General features: G+C 41.7%; 1 protein-coding gene across 2 annotated transcripts in view; it reads right to left on the reverse strand.

Annotated features, from left to right (window-relative positions):
- The window catches only part of LOC110164091 (protein tyrosine phosphatase receptor type F), a 288,692-nt gene that overhangs the window by 42,500 nt on the left and 229,150 nt on the right, over window positions 1-17,042 (reverse strand). For both annotated transcript variants that reach the window (XM_020929120.2, XM_020929118.2), the window contains 3 exons: window positions 16,391-16,548; window positions 12,705-12,817; window positions 5,579-5,676 (listed from right to left, as the gene is read on the reverse strand). In XM_020929120.2, the coding sequence (XP_020784779.1) occupies window positions 5,579-5,676; window positions 12,705-12,817; window positions 16,391-16,548 (369 nt within the window). The remainder of the gene's footprint in view (window positions 1-5,578; window positions 5,677-12,704; window positions 12,818-16,390; window positions 16,549-17,042) is intronic.

Consider the following 17,042-nt stretch of genomic DNA (forward strand, 5'->3'; position numbering starts at 1 on the left):
CAAACAGCCTGAATACGAGCACATAGTACGGCGTGTGTTCAAAGTAGTCGTTTTTGGATTTGACAAAGGCGGAAATATGGCGGCATGTGGCTACTTTCACAATGAATTCAGACTTACAAGAGGTCAAAAAAACACAACAAAAAAGAGCTACTGTTTTCAGGAAGTAACAAAACATATCGTATGATTCAGACTAGAAAGTTTTGAAGTATATCCAAATCCAAACTTGACGAAACTAGGACTGAACCAGGACTAAACACTGGTACAACCAGGTCTAAACCAGGTCTAATTGAAGACTAATTAGGGAGTAAACCAAGAAATAACAAAGACTTATAGGTAGTACTGGATGAAATGAAGACAAACACATGATCAAACCAAAACTAAACTAGGTCTAAACCAATATTAACTGAGTCTAAATAAGGACTTGACCAAGAATAAGACTTATGACGAAACCAGGACTGAACCATGACTAAACCACCTTAAAGTAATCAGGACTAGTTCAACTTCCAACCACACAATGGCCACCAGCAGCACTTCCTGCAGTTTGCAAACCACTGTCATCCATAATGTTTCATGAATATTACTTTCTTTTTCTAACCAAATGACCACCCATATTGCATTACCTCATTCTCCGAAGCAACTGATAATTTACCGCAACTTTTTTCCCCCTTCCCGTTATATTTTGGTATCTGTCCCTTCTCCCTCTCCTTCTCCCTCCCTGCTCCGGCATTTGTCTCAGCGCTCCAGACGACAGTAGACTGCATACGTATTGATCGGTGCAGATATGTGACGCTATCCCACCCCCCTCAGCTCAATAGTGTCACCACGTCTCTTGTTATTTCATTATCGATCCTGCACACACCAGAAACCTTGTCCACTAATTCCCCAAGACCTTTTCGCCTTCAACAAATCCAGAGACAGACCTTGGACATTCTTGCACTTACTTAACCCTGGCTCAAGCAGTCATTTAATTAGAAGGCTCTGTCCCAGTTGTGTCAAATGGGACAAATGGACTGACGAGGGAATAATTTGTCGTTAAGCAGTGTGGACATGTGACCACTCATAACAACTGGGTTTCAGTTAAATCCAGATGTAGATTTGGTTGAGTGCTTTCCTAGTCCTGGTCTAGTCACAATTTTGACGTTAGTGTGAAGACACTCTTACAAAACCTACTACCAGTCAAATTCACAGCACTTTCTAATTATCTAACTATCCAAATCTACAAGTTGTCCAAGTTGTTAATGCACATAATTAGAGATAGATCGTTTGGCTGACATATTAGTCCAATATTTGCACTTTTTTTGCATGTCCACTATCAGCCTTGAAACTCCAACATAGGCCAATACAGTGTTTCAGCTGAGCTCCTGACTAAATGAGAAACCTTTAGCTTCACTGTAATGTAAAGAAGATACAGCTCTCTAATGGTTTTGTGGATATGGAATGGCTTGTGCATACACTGGTTGCCATTTAAAATCAATATATTGGCCTAAGAATACTGGCAATCATTTGCTCCAGTTCAGGGGTCTCCAACCTGTAGCTTGGAAGCAACCAGTAGCTCTCCACCCCCTTCCAAGTAGCTCGCCAAGGGATTTCAGAATTATACCATTGTGCTGAATAACAAATATTTGTTTAGTTACATGCCTATTTAAATTTAAATGTATCAAGTCTAACTTTGGACAATGTTTTATGTTTTATGGGCACCTAACTGTACCCAAAGGCTTGCCCTCTTTCTTATAATTGTCTCAGTTTCTTCCAGCCACTAGAATGAGTGGCTCTCTGGCATTTTTGTTTTATATAGGTAGTTCACTGGGAAAAAAGGAAAAGAAAAAGGAAAAAGGTTGGAGAGTTCTATCAATATCAACATTCGCTATTTAAAAAAAACATAATAGTTGAGCTCTACACATAATTTGGTTTTGCTTCTTTCAAATTTCAGATTGTGCCCAAACACAGGTAAAAAAAACAAAAAACACATACACACAAAATGGCCTGATGAAACACTGTTAGGTAATCACCATCTTCAAAATCAATACAAGTTTTATTACCTAATAAAAGTTTTGTCATTTCCTGTACTTATTGTTACAAACTCCATCTCCCACGGGGCACAAAAGAGGAGTGAGTCATTCTTATAAAGGACACATTCTTGCACTAGCGAGATATGGTTCAATCTCTTAAAATCCAAATTGCCAAATCATTCTCTACTGGTTTGACCACAGGTAAAAGCAGACCTATTAGAATGGCTATTAACAAAGGCAGTTTTTGCTCTTGCAGTTTCAGCCTTTACCCTGGCAATGCGACTAAAACTGTTCAGACAACATTCTCTACTTTACAAAAACACTGCAGAGCTCCTGTTTCGATTCAAAAGCATTAATTCATAACCATGACGTTTCTGAAATGATGTGCAAGAAATGTCGATATGTTGTGCTGAAAGTTACGGTTTGAATTTAATAGCCAATTTCTATGTCCACACGGGCTAGTATGAAGAAAGCCATTTCATTTGCAGTCAAAACATGCCAGGCCCATTTGAGTGCTTCGAGAACGCAGCATCTTACGGGAGAGACTGATGACAACCGGTAAATAAGTTTGGGAGCGCTGGCGAAAAGAGGTGAGTGGGGCGTCCAATGCACTGCCTGTTTCCACACTGGATGGGCTTACAAATGAGAGTAATGATAGACCTATGATGAGTGTGCTGCGCGATAAAAAGACTGTCAGGGGAGGAAGCTACGCCGCGTCTGATTGACAAATACTGCTCATTACCCAGCATGCCTTGTGCTCAGTGTGGTGCTGTGGGAGAGCAGGCAGGAGTGGTGATAAATATTGGGAGGAGAAATATGTGCTTATATGGTATACCAGCGTTTTGTGTTTCAGTAAGTACTGCAGAAAATGATATTGTAGTCTTTGAAACTGTTGCAGAATCACATTCATTATATTCAATCAGAACTCAAAATGTTGATTCAAATTCTCTGGCAGATTCTGTAATTTAATTGGAAAAAATAAATAAATAAAAATATTGGTAGACACACATCTAATCTGGCCAAACTATGGTGGTCAGTAAGTGGCTGATTTGTCTAATTGCTACTACTAAAGCCTAGAGCAACTTAAACACCAACTGTGTAGCCTTTACAGAGGATAAAATCTCAAATAATGAAAGAGAGGAAGAAGAACTTACGGCTATAAGTTACATAGGCAGAAAATATTATAAAGAGTAGTACTAGTTAAGTAGCCAATGATATCATAATCTCAAATTTTGTCTTTTTCACAGTGATTCTGGATTTTAGTGAGAACAAACTTTCCATTAATGATTGCACAACAGGAGCATTGCCTTAGCAGAGGTCTTTCCTAAGTTGCTTTTTTTCACAATCTGAATCTCACACGGTCATAGATGAACACAATAAATCAACGTTATGATGATTATTTGAGTACAGATTTTGCCTCTCGTCTCGCCGCTGGAGGGGAAGTGGAGACGACTACACAAATGAGGAGACTTTGGGGTTAGGCACACCAGGAGCAGCCGGAGAACGGGACTGTGACAAAGCACCGTGAGCCGCTGCGCACTGTCCCAGCTGGCACCGGGACGGCCCGCCATCTGCGCGGACGGGGAGGGGGTCTTCTCTGGCTCTGGGGGAGAAAGGGACGGCCCATGTGCCTGAAGCCATACAAGCTGCATTCTGGCTTGATATGTTACACTAACTCAACAGGCAGGAGAGGCACTGAGCAGCCCACGAAAAACAACACTTAATTGAGCGCAGACGTTTGGAAAGGGGCTAATTATGCCTCCAGATAGCATTTAATTTGCACTAAATCGCCGGAAATGCATCAAAATCATATACCATATGCTGGTAAGATATACAGCTTTACTTACAAGGTCTCCTGCCACACAGCGAGTTCAAAGTATATCAATAGGCGTGCATATTTGCTTACAGCTATCGTTTCATATGGACATTTGGTAAGAAATACAATGGCATATGTTCAATACTTATAAATAATGTTGTTAGAACACAGAAAAGTACTACATGTGATCTAATAACAGGAGAATGTGGATTGAGTTTCTGAACAACACTGGTTAACAATTACTTTCATGTGTGTCTATTAAAGCAGAGCATTTCATTAAGTAAAATAATAGAGTCGGAACTGTAAGCCTAAAATAGATGAATCGTTTGTTGTTTTATAACAAATAGCCAGCAGCATAAAACTAGGGTCTAGGGCACTGTGGGGAAAATTACCTTCGCAATGCATGTTTATTGTTAATTGTAATAGCGTCCTCTTCCTGTTTTAAATTTCATTTATTTTGCATTTAATTTATATGAATGGTCTGGTATAGTGCTGCAAAACTTTTAATTATATTCCAAATTGCTTTTCGAAATGGCCATAAAGTTAAGCTGGAAATACATAACGGGCAAAAGTTTCAGAGCAGGTTTGTTAAATTAGACCATTCATTCAGAAAATCTAATGCTACTACTACTTATATAACTTGTACTATTACTCCTATTGTCACTTCAGCTACTACCAACATCTATATACTTGTTCTCAGTTAGACAGAAGAGTACTTTTTGTTCTCGGGTATGTGTAAAGGCCTTCAAGGGTAATGAAATGCAATCAAATGACCATGTTCTTTCCTTTAATTTCTATGTTTTGTCATTCTCGTAGCACGGGCGACCTCACAAGTGTGCGTAAACATCCTTTTAGGCGAGTCCTTGCTAAATCTATCGCTTTGTTGAATGGGGCTTATTAGGCAAGTCTGATCCAACAATCACTCAAACGTTAGCACAACTTCTTTTCATTCTCTGTATTCAAGAAAACCTGTCCTCTTCTCATCTGGCCTTGCTCGTCCCTCAAATAAAAAGAAAAAAAAAACCAACAATTCGCCACTTTAAATGCAAATGGATTCGGTTTTCTTTAGTAGGAGAAGAACGGTGACAAGACATAATCCCTCACTGAGTTGCATTGGAAGGAACCGGAGCAAAATAACATTCAAGGCAAGCATCAAGACACAAGCTGATTACTTAAGCAACTCGTAGCCACCTGCTAGTTTGGGGAGAAAAGAGTCCCGTAGGTTTAAAAGTGGGCGTCCTGGTGGGATCGGTAATGGAGTTGCAAAAGAGACTGAATAGTGTCAATGAAAGAAGGCCATTAGAAAACATGAACGCAAATTTAAATCGCGGGAAAGACATCTAGAGTGATTTCAGAAAAGAGATGTGTTGGGGACATAAAAGATTTGATGGGAAAATTTATTTGGACAAAAACCCATTGAGAAGAGACAGATTTAATTTACAATATAGGAGAAATTGTTCAAAAAATATCCAGAGTATCCTGAATATTCACCGCAATGAGTTTATAAACGCACTCCATAATGTTCAGACACCAGAGCGGAGTTTTGCGGTGGCAGTAACTCTAACAACAACTAGCATGCCAACACACGCTTCCTGATTATTGACCAAAAATCCCCCAAAAAACTGTACTGGGTCAATTTTGCTTAAATAAATAGTTAAAAAAAAAATCTAGAAAAGCCCTTTAACGTGCAAAATGACTACAACTACATTACAAGATATAAGCAAGTGTAGTTTTGACTTGATTGCAAACTCACCTCATACTCCTGGGAGAATTTGAGCCCGTCATTCGCCTTCAGTCTCTCGATGTGGTCGGCCAAGTCTGCCACTGTTATGGGCGGGTGCTCCCTCATTCCTAATTGTGAAAAAAGGATAAAAAAAATTACGTGAGACATTAGACTTTGCTTTTTGAGGCACTAGAAGTGAAATATACTGATATACTGATGAGCACAAAGAGAGTGAGGCTGCTGATGAGACCATGAAGTGGTTGTGGACACTTGGTTGGCACAATGTATGACACAGGACTGAGGTACTGGTGATGTCATCATGCTCAAGCACACTTTCCACCTGGCATGGTTCAGTTCAGTTCAGCACAGCGCGGTACATGTAGTATACTGGTGTTCCTATTGTTTCACGGCACCCATACATTATTGATTGTTTACAGACTCTCAAATATGGCTCTCACTTGAGGTCAGGAGCCCGCGAAACAACCACAAAAAGTTGAGAGCCGTTTTACTATTGATTATTATTCCTATAGTGGTCAAAACATATGGCAATACAATACATTGTAAGAGTACACGAGTACCCTTTCAGCCATTAAAGAGTACAGGACTGTGACATGTATACGTTCAGACTGCAGGGCTTAATGCTCAATTCAGGTTTTGTGTGAAATACGATTTTTTTTTTTGCAAGGTCTTTCACGTTTCCAATTAAATGCGACTTGTATGTGATCTCCAGTGTGAACTTTAAATGCCTCAAAAGTGTCCCGTATGCGCATTGAAGGACATGACGGCGTCACACAGTACGAGTGCACTCAATGTTTACGGAAGTAGCCTAAACGTTGGGCTTGTCTCCCAAAATAAATAAAATGGACAAATTACACGTCCACGGCCACTTTGTTTGTTTGAGTCTCTAGCCTTCTTGTATTTGGCTCGAAGGCTCTTTATTTTTTGTTGACACTGAAGCCAGGACTGCCTGTAGCCGCGCTCGGCCATTTCTTTGGCAATAATTTCAAAATGTGCCAGTTCCCTCCAAGATCCCTCTAATTTGGCTTGAATACAGCAATCCCCCCAAATACTAATCACCTCGCTTTCCCTTCATTAACTAGACTCAGAGCCTGACGTGTAGGTGGAATGAATGTGACCTGACCGTTCAGACTGAAGTTGCATGTCAAAAGATCAGATATGTATCGGTTTTAGGAGCATATATCCAAGTGGCTTGGGTTGCATTTGAAAAAATCTGATCTGTATTGTTCAGACTGTCATTATAAGATCGGATACAGGTTGCGTAAGGATGATATAATCGGATTTGGGTCATTTCTGGCTGCAGTCTGAAGAAGCCTAATAAAGTGGACTTGATGCAGAAATAGTTAAGTTCCATTTGATTGATGTCACTTATACAGTACAATACCTGGTGGTTCAATCAACAATAATGCATATTGCCATTAGGTCCTTGGGCAAAACACTGCATTTTGAATTTTGCACATTTTACCCATACCATTTGAATGTAAAAATGTGACTGAAAGAGGAAAAAAAATATATTTTATTTTCCCAAATCATATACAATGCATTTATAAATTTACATCTATATTTGATATAGTTAAGATTAAGCTCAGTTTTAAACATCACTACGTCATATGAATCACTGTTCACATCGCCATCAGGGCTGCTTCTGTCAATCATTGTCCACACTCTACCCTAGCGGATACCCAGATCAGAGGTTGGATTACCAAACCGTGCCGTACTGAACTGAACCGTGATGGTCCGTCTCAGTGGAAATGTGGGGGACACAGGTGTAGCCGGGGCTGTGATGCTTGAATGACACGGAGCAAGCACAGATCTCGGACACTCCACTCCCGACATGGGCAAAGGTGGGATCATTACAAGACCCCAACAGTCACTCAGCATCCGTCACACTGTCACTTCCTGTAGCGCGCAGGGAAAAACACTCACTACCAACTGGTCACCGTCCAAAAAGATCCTTTGAAAATCTCTCTCTCTACAATAGACCGTCATTGGGGCCCCGCCTGGAGCACTTTGGCTTTGGATTAATTTCAAACAACCCCCATGCTGGCTCCCTAGATTTCTCATCGTGGCGTTATTGGATGATTTATTGCTAATCTACCGACACAAATTCCCCCTGTGCCTGTGAACTTGGCAAAAAAGAGCTGCTCTTAAAAGGATTGCTGGGAAACTTGTGTGCTCAGAGTCCACTGTATTTGACGCATGGAGCAGCCCAGGCACACAGAGCAGAGTTAGCTGTGAGTAAAACCACACAGTGAGATCACAAAAGCGTATTTAAAAAGCAAGTGTCAGGTCTTCATGTTTTTCTCATGTACTGGGATAGTACATGTGGGGAATATTTATCCTAGTTTTATATCAGTCAAGTGACAGTTTGTGATGAAAATTTGAGAAAAATTTAAAATTACATGAAGTGGAGCCAAGTTCTAAAAAAAATTTTGTCAATGCATGAAATTGCATCCAAAATACCCAAACAATTTAAGTTGTAGGCATGTTGTACTTATTTTATTTGTCGAATCATAACTACTGTGTAAATTAGACTACACTTGTCCAACCAGGAAGTCAAGGTTAAACTAGTTTTACTATTAAAGGTGTTATTTTACACAACATTGACTCTATAAGGCATGTTAAAATGCTGTTATCTTCTTAAAAACTGTTGTGTTTTGGTTCATTCACACATGTTTGAGTAATCCTTTATTATTAGTCTGTCTACATTTCCAAAGCTCATAATACTCTGTTCCACCTTGTGATGACAAAGTAGTTTTTAAGTTAACAGGTACTTTTTTTCTTTTAGTTCAGTAGAGATTGGCAATTCCATATCCGAAATGATCCACACGATTCTAGTAAAGCACTTCCTGCTTCAAAATGTACAACAGAGTGTTTTCCATTTGAAGTACTCTAAATAGGTAGGGTTTGTGTGTCATGAAACAAAACAACTCCAAGTATATTCATGATAACAAAACATCATAACACAGATTAGAAAGTAGTGACGTATGGGACCTTTAAAATATGTTAATATCATATTAGCAAAATGAGTAGTCAAACCTGTCATATGCACTTTAGCTCTGGAGGTCTGTGAGGTGAAAAGGTTAGGCATGCCACTGCTGCAGCCTCATTATTGCGGTAATGTTAATGGCTAATGGCGTGTTACTATGGTCACTGCACAGAATTAGACTGCACCGATTGCGCTAATTCAATACACGCAGGGGGGCTTCCTATGAACGCATTAACATCTAGTAGTGTTGGAGCGTGCTTGGTCAGGGCGTTTGTGGACATGTTGTTTGTTAAATGGACAGTGAAGTCTTTAGTGGGGTCTCAAATGGCGAACTCAAAGTGCACTTCCAGAAAACGCACTGTGAACTACATACTTAGTGGTAAATGACTTGTGTGTTTTCGACATTAGACGGCCCATGTCCTGACCACAATTGGAGTATACAACAGTCTTTCAAGGTTGCTTTCAAATAATGCATTTTCACCAGGCTAATTACGTTCGCCCACAAGTCTTGTATAGGGAGATAGGGAGAGACGCTTGTACTAGTGTAGTGGGTTTCAGTTCAGTTCATTTCTGATACAGCGAGACAAATAGAGACACTTGCATAAATGGTATGTTGGCTGTTATGTATACATATAAAACTGTTGTTCTACTATAATTATGCAAAATGGCTATATGTTGCTTTGTTCTTGTGATCGATGGTGGCACAGAGCAGTTGTGTTTTTTTTTGTTTTTTTTTGTTTAGACATTTAAAAATGTCATCTTCCGTGCAGAAATGTTAACCAATTATGAATATGCTTTCTAGCACAATTTGAACACTTTTTGATGAATTCTATGTAATTTCCTTCTACCACTTATATGTAATGATACTTTGCAGTGACATCATGCTGAGGGGGAATACCTCATGTATGTCTATGGCGAAATTTTCAGAATTTTCCATGGTGACAATGGTGCAAACACTACATTATCAAACACTACCAACAGTTTCAGGAGCCTCTAATCAATACGAGCGTGCATGGACCCATTTTGAGGTTTGATTTTCAACACAAAAGGTGAGAGTGACTAACTAGCTTGTGATTAATGTTATTTCAGGGGAACAGTACAAAATCAGCTCAACTTTTGTAGAACTAAGTTAGATTCAGTGGTCAGATTCAAAACAAAGCTCTGATTTAGGTCTAACTTGAGCAACAGAGCTTCAGACAGAGCAGTGCCCCTAGTTATCAGCTGCAAAATATCAATAATAAAAATAAAAATAAAAAAAATTCAAGAAAGATGTTTATAACCTGAATTTGATATTACACTTTAGTTGTCAAAGAGGCAACTATAGAAAGCCCTACACAGACATCCTAAAATGGGCGAAACCAGTCAAAACATGGTGATGTGTGACAGATAAAATGACATTGAGTGATAGGAGGGAAGAGACTGCACGTGTGGGTGGGGGTACACAGCGGGGGGCAGTAGAGAGCAGACTAACTTTGAGTGTTGGGGCAACGGTTGGAGCTGGGACCTGTGGAGGAGAGAGAGAGAGGAGAGAGAGAGAAGAGTGAAGGAAAGGAATGAAGAAAAATAGACTTAGATCAATAGGGAGATAGCTCTGGATCAGACCTAGACCAAACAGCATCTGCAAATAACCTTAAGCGCACCGGGAAGGCACAGCGGGCGGTGTTTACTTTTACGGGGGACAATCCGAGCTCCGGTTTTCAAGTACTCCCGGGTGACTACTTACTTTAAATTGCAGTACTCCAACCTGTGACGCTATCTGTAATGTAAATACGCACAGAGGAAGGTATGGGCAAGGGTAATATTGGAGGTGGTTGTTGCTATAGAGGTGAGCTAAATAAACTCGCCGACTATAGATATGATCGACCAAAGCACTTAAACAATCAGGAAAGAAGCAGGGCTGTCCACCCGCTGGGAGCCAATCACAGTCAAAGGACAAAGAAATAGATTGCGCAATATTCAAGTTTAGCATCAAAGCGAAATTATGTGTAAATGTGGAAGAAAAGAAGAAAGGGAAATTTAAATGGGTTTCAGCTGCTTGTTACAGGTGACATTTTGAGGATTTTTTTTTACCATTTAATTACCAATTTCTATGACAACGGTGCAAATTCTTATAATTTTGAAATAGGTTCTTACATAAGAGCTACCTTGACCTAGAAGCTCAATAATTTTCTAGTTCAATAATTATGCATAAATGTTACTATCGCATGTAAATGTGCAATTAAATATGCATGGATTTGACAGGAAGCTTATGGTGTTTTCACAAATTCACACATTAATATCATAACGACGCTAAGTGTCAGTATAATAAAAAAAAAAAAATTACTGTTACATGTAGGAAATGTGCATTTTTATGAGTAGCTGATGAGTTTAATCTCTTCAGTCACATGTAATTTAAGATTACGGTGATACATTTTGTAGTTAACACAAATTACTGATGACATATGGGCAGATTCTGACTTCTTTCTTATGTATTATCATGTTTTCTCATGCCTAGGTTTTATTTATTTATTTATTTTTTGTCAACCATACGGGATGACCACTTAGTGTAATTATTTATTCAGTTTTATTTTATGGTACACTATGTAACTTTTCTCGGCCACCTGCTCATCTCCATGTCTATTTTTCTGCAAAGTTCCACAGTATAAGTATTTTAACTGAACTATCTTTTAATTTTATTTTACTTACAGGTGCTTTTATTGCTCAAAAATACCTTCAAAACCATGCATTCTTGTGAGCAGGGGTCTCCTCTCCATAGGTCAGACCTGTCACCAGCATGTCTCCATGAGGACACATAGAAATGTTTAATGCCATACTCTGGAACATTACAGGCAAAGCAATAACATCTCTTTGAAGTCAAGCAGGTAGTGGACCCCTTACCATAAAAGTTACATAGCGCTCCTCTAATCTTTTTTTTTTTTTTTTTTATCAGATTGCTGGATTTTTCATGATATTCTCCATCATTGCATCGCTGTCTCAATTTCTCCATCATCTGGGCTGGCAGGAATTGGTAATATTGTCAAATTAATGCGAACATCCCAAAAAGAGGAGCTTTCAAAGGGACATAAAAAAAATAAAAAAAACAGGAAGAGTGGGCCGAAGAGAAGAGCGTTGCCGCTATTAGCCTACAGGGGGAACGGCGAGACAAAAGACTGAAGATGTGGAAGAGATGTGGGAGGCTGGGAACTGAACAGGGCTGCTTTAGTGCTGCTGCTTAATTCCTCTGCAGGGGTTCAAAGAGGCTGTGAGCGCGCGTATACAGCCAATGGGCTCTTTAATAACCCGTGAGAAGCCAGCCACACGTGTGAGTATGTGCTTGTATGTGCGTAACGTTGACATTTTATCCCCGCTGTATTGTTCCCCCAGCCCGGCTCACCTTGACATCAGAGGCAGCAGGACTCATTACCAGCAGAGGGGGGGGGAAGAAACTGATGGGAGGGGAGGAAAAGGAGGAGAGGGAGGGCTGCCTGACACTAGCCCTCACCAACAGTACCACAGCGGCTACACACACATACACATACGAGCGGGCTACGTGGCCAGCATCGCAATCCACCTGTGATACCGAGTCCGAGCCGGGGGTTTGATAGCGTTTGTTTATTTTCTTCTTATTGAACTGTAGCAGCAAGCCGAGGGATGAATTACAAAAATATGCAAGAGGAGGGAGACGGTGTTATCCGACAACACCTGGTGCAAAAATAATCAAGAAATACATCAGGAGAATAAAACAAGGTGCAGGTAGATTGGAGATTTTTTTTTTTTTTTTTGTGGGGAAGAAATTTAAGATGCAATATCCGCCACTGTGAGCTTGAGACAAAAGACATTATGGGGTGTTATTAACATGTAAAGCGGGTTTAGAAGAGATAGGACAGGGTTTGCTTTTGAATGACTAAACCATATATTTCAAGGGGATTTCCATCTTTGAATAAACTCATGTTATATAGAAACAATCTGTCAAGGCCAGAAATGCAGTAACGTTAATGTGACTGTATTATGTCATGTTCCCATAGGCAACAGGTACTGCCATTTGATATATCTGTTACACATCCAGAAGACTTAGCTTGTTCAGTAAGTATTTTTGTAATAATTTAGCTCAAATCAATTGCATTTCCTTAGAAACGTGTTGCTCCTTGCATTAGACTGTGCCCTCTTTACCTGGCGTCTGGTAGTTGAGGCGTCTCATCTCCACTGGGTCGGAGGAGTTGGCCAACAGCGAGTCCTTTACCCCACCAGAGTGGTCGTCTTTGGGCAGAGGAGATGCTCGCTTCCTGTGGAGGAGAAAACACACAGAGTGAGACTAAACCTAAATGTTTGATCATTACATATGTAACCAGCATCCTTCACTGAAATCGACTGAGCAGAGCACATGAGAGGAATCGGCAAGATGGATTTTATATGGACAAAAAAACCCCAAAAAGCACAGCAGTAATGAGGTTAATGGTGGAGTTAAAATTTTCTAAACTAGTTCTGAGAATTGGCAGTTTAGGAGACCTGTCTGTACCAGGGCTTTACCCCAGCTAAGTTTGCCAAATGGAGTTAAATGTGTTTGAAGAAACGCCATCATTTCCTGGAGTGGCCTAGGTGGGGCTGTTTTCAGTTGGAGGAGAGACAGCTGCAGCAGAGAGCATGTGTGTGAATGTGCATGTGAATAAAACTGTCTGTGCAGAGAAGATTGTGATGTGTGATTTAGTGCTGCGGTCGTGCGAGTGTGCGGTGTGTTTACTGGCTCCAGATCGAGAGGAAAACAGGCACACGCTGTAATTAGCTCATCAGCCGGTGGCACAACACTGGGTAATTAGAGCGGCGAGCTGCACCTGCACTGCCAGAGCTGAGCGCAGCACTGTACCGAGGCGGCGGACCAGAGCGCTGTCCGTCAGCCGAGAACAACCAGCAGACCAGTGTGTGTTAGACAGGCAGCATCTGTCCTCTGCTCACACATACGCCTGCCTCTCTTTCTCCTCTCTCTGCAGCTGCACCGGCCTCTCTCGCCCGCTGCACACGGCCCAAAGACGAAGGAAGCATCAGAAGCATCGGGGCGTCCTGTGGAAATTTCACATCTCGTTGCACTCCATTTGCAAGTGCCAGCGCGGGTCTGAGGCTGAGCAGGGCCTTCTGTCAGCATGTGGAGAATACTTTAACCTGGACCACCTCACCATTCAGCCTCCTGGTCTGTGCGCCACCTGTTATCTGACGCTGCAGGGGGCTGGGCTAATGCTAGCACTGTGACAGCTAATCTATGACATGTATCTCTCCCCACAGCTCAGAGAGGAGGAGCGCTCTGGACCTTCACTGGGACCAGGCTGAGCATCTGTGATGTGTCCCCCACTCCCCACACGTCTCCCCCGGCCCAATCAGATCACTATCTACATGACACCCAGCGCAGAGCTAAAGGTAAACATGGCAGCACAACAGAGCTCTTCTTCTGAGGTTCTAAATGGGGTACAGGGCTGCACAGGATATGAAAAATATGAAATAACTAGCCTTGTGTCCTTGGTCAGACACAGCCATGCCAGAGTACGTGAATAGTATCCAGAGAAACTTGGCACGGTACACACTGTTTCAAACTGGTTCAGAGGGTTCAGAGGGCCAAGTGAGAGTATGTCCATGTATTAAAGCTGCCATCTGTAATGAGCTTATTTGACTCAGCTCTGTTGTATTCTCATATGTTATCTATGTTACTTCTGTCTGATAGCGTGCCCGGTTTAGCCTGACAGAAGACCAGGTGAGCCTGAACAAAGGTCAGAAGGGGGAACAGGTTCTACATCTGCCATTTATCGGTAACAACAAAATGTAATAAATGACAGATGGTAGCTTTAACAAGTACTGTATAAATCAATGCATTATTAATATGATTAGGGTAGACTAGAGGAACTCTAAGTTATTGGCCTAACTGCTCATTTTCATGACATGGTTACTGTATTTGTTGCCTGGTCAGATGTGGGAGGGTGTAAGTGTGTTGATATTCAAAGTCTCAGTGTTAAATCTGTGTGCCCAGGACACATTGCACTTAATGAGGCTGGAACAGAAACCTTTGTAGAGACTACTGCCACTGCAAAGCGAAGCGGCGGAGAGAAAAAAGTCGCAAAGTGGCAGAACAGGTCCTGGTGGAAAATGTCAACTTTAAAAGATCGGGAGCGCTTCTCTTTCGTCGCCTCCTCTGGTCTGGCATTTTCTCTCACAATGGCCCTTTGAGCTGCAGCAGGTGAGGCGTTGGCATATTCCGATGGGCAGGTCTGAGAGCGGGCACACTGACACGGGCAGGATAATGAAACAGTGAGGAAATGAAGAGAGAGACTTGGACAGGACATGCTAACACAAGTGACCCAGGGCGCCACTGACCCCTGCTATTAAGGGCTGCACAGTCTGCTGCCTCTCAGTCCCTATGTGATATTACAGACACCAATTTAAACATGTCTTACTTTAATCTTAGTTCACTTTTTTCTTTTTCCTTTTGGCTTTATAGCTGAGAGGTGGCTGACTCTACAACCCCTGGCTTTCATGAATAGGTCTAATTCACTAACACAGATGAAAGGGACTTGGGAGATGGAGGAGATCAAGTCACAGCTAATGAGACAGCGGCAGTACCCACCTTTCCTGTTTGCTGCAGCCACAGAAGCAAAGGGAAAAAAGCGCAGGATTAATAAGCAGGTTTTATCACATGCACCTAAACTGCGTCAGCCCAAATGAGCTCGAGCGCATCACTATTCCAGCAGCCCGATGGAGCCTTTAGAAATATCTTCATCAGTGCAGAGTGTCAGAGCTGGCAAATATGCAGGTAGAATAACAAAGCGCCGTACAGTGCACTTCTTTCTTTGCTCAGTGAAAAGGGCACACAGCCTCCTCCCCACAGTCTCTGCTGTCAGTCTGAGCGTGCTCAGAAAGGCCTCTAGTGCAGGGTGTGCTCCTCAGCACAGAGCTGTCTCAAGGCCTATTATTAACCAGTCATCTCGCAGTCTGCCATAGAGCCAGTCTGCTGCTGCACACGTATCACCAGGAGCACTGCACTTATCAGGCTAACAGAGTGTGTTGCCATTTCCTCACAGAAAAACCCAATTAAAGCAAATGAGATACAGGCCGTACGTGCATCCACACGACGAGAAGTTTGTTAGTCAGGCCTTTCTGTTGTCTATCACCACACAGACACAAAGGCAAACTCTTTTGATAATCATAATAAAGATGAAACCCACTGTATTCTGAGTCTATGAATTGGAAATTAATGTAGCCCATCTATATATAGCTCATATAAACTAAAGCAGAGGCACACTCACTTTAATTGGCTGCATAAAGAGTTTAGCAGCACTAGTTTATATTCCATTCTTCCAACACAATAGTGGTGAGTGCTGTGGGCTGGCCCATGTGCCCACAGTATGCAGCGGGGCAGCTCAAGTGCTTTTAAGAGATACTGACTGAGCTCTGAGTTAAGCTTCAGTTGAGCCCTCTGTTTCCTGTTTCAAATGGCCAACAGTGTTGGCCAAAGCCTTTTTTTCCCACCTAAACTAAGAGTTTCTGACAGCCAAGCTGTGCTTTTCATTAGGGACCCATGTCAGCTGCCATTTCTACTGACATTTCACATGCTATTGTTAAAATGTCTAACTGGGACAAAATCTCTGTGTGGAAAAGAGGATTTCCTCAAAGACAAAACAAATCTGGCATTCCCCACACTGTATATGATGGCTACTCAAATGGGATGTTACAGTTGTGTGTAAGCAGCTGTGCAGGAGGCAGAGAGAGCATAGAGTCTTATTTCCATTCCTGATGCAACCAAAAGAAAGCCCAATCACAGGTGCCACCAGCCGTCAGCTTGGACAGACCCCTGGAGAGAGAGGTGGGTGCAGCCTTACTTTTTAAAGAGCAGGATCGCGATGACGATGATGATGATGAGGACCACAGCCAGCACCGGGCCCATCACCCACAACATCTCCGGCTTCTCCATCCCCGAGGCCATGCTGTTGGGAGTCACCTGGATCAGCTCCGAGTACGGGCTCGCTGAGAATGTCATCTGCAATCAGACAGACAGAATGTGTCAGAGCCAAGTTTACACAAACTATACAAGTGAATACGTGTTCTCTTTCAAGTAAAGTGTCTTTTCCTGGAGGACTTCAGAAACATAGCAGGAAACAGAGCTGAAATAATGGACTGTCAGCACGCCATTAAGATAATTTTACAATCCAATAGAGGGCCCTTTAGTAATAGGCAGCTGTGGTAATGATTTTGTGGCACTGTTTCACAACACCATAAAATGAAAAACATGCAACTTCTCTTCATCTTTTTGCAGTGAAGGTGACCTCAGATGACTGCAGCCTCCTGTTTTGTGTCTAAAACTCCTTTAGTAAACACACACAGGGATACAGTGTCAGCAGCAGGGTGGCAGAGACTGGGGCTAAATATCTTGTGTTACACTGTCCTTTATTAGATACTAGAATTTACAAAGGTCCAAACTGTGGCTACAATAAGACTCAGGTGGGAAACATGAAGTGTTGAGATATTTGATAC

The sequence above is a fragment of the Boleophthalmus pectinirostris genome, unplaced genomic scaffold (genome assembly GCF_026225935.1).
Source record: "Boleophthalmus pectinirostris isolate CB_2022bp ecotype Guang Dong unplaced genomic scaffold, ASM2622593v1 HiC_scaffold_16, whole genome shotgun sequence".
Classification (NCBI taxonomy): domain Eukaryota; kingdom Metazoa; phylum Chordata; class Actinopteri; order Gobiiformes; family Gobiidae; genus Boleophthalmus; species Boleophthalmus pectinirostris.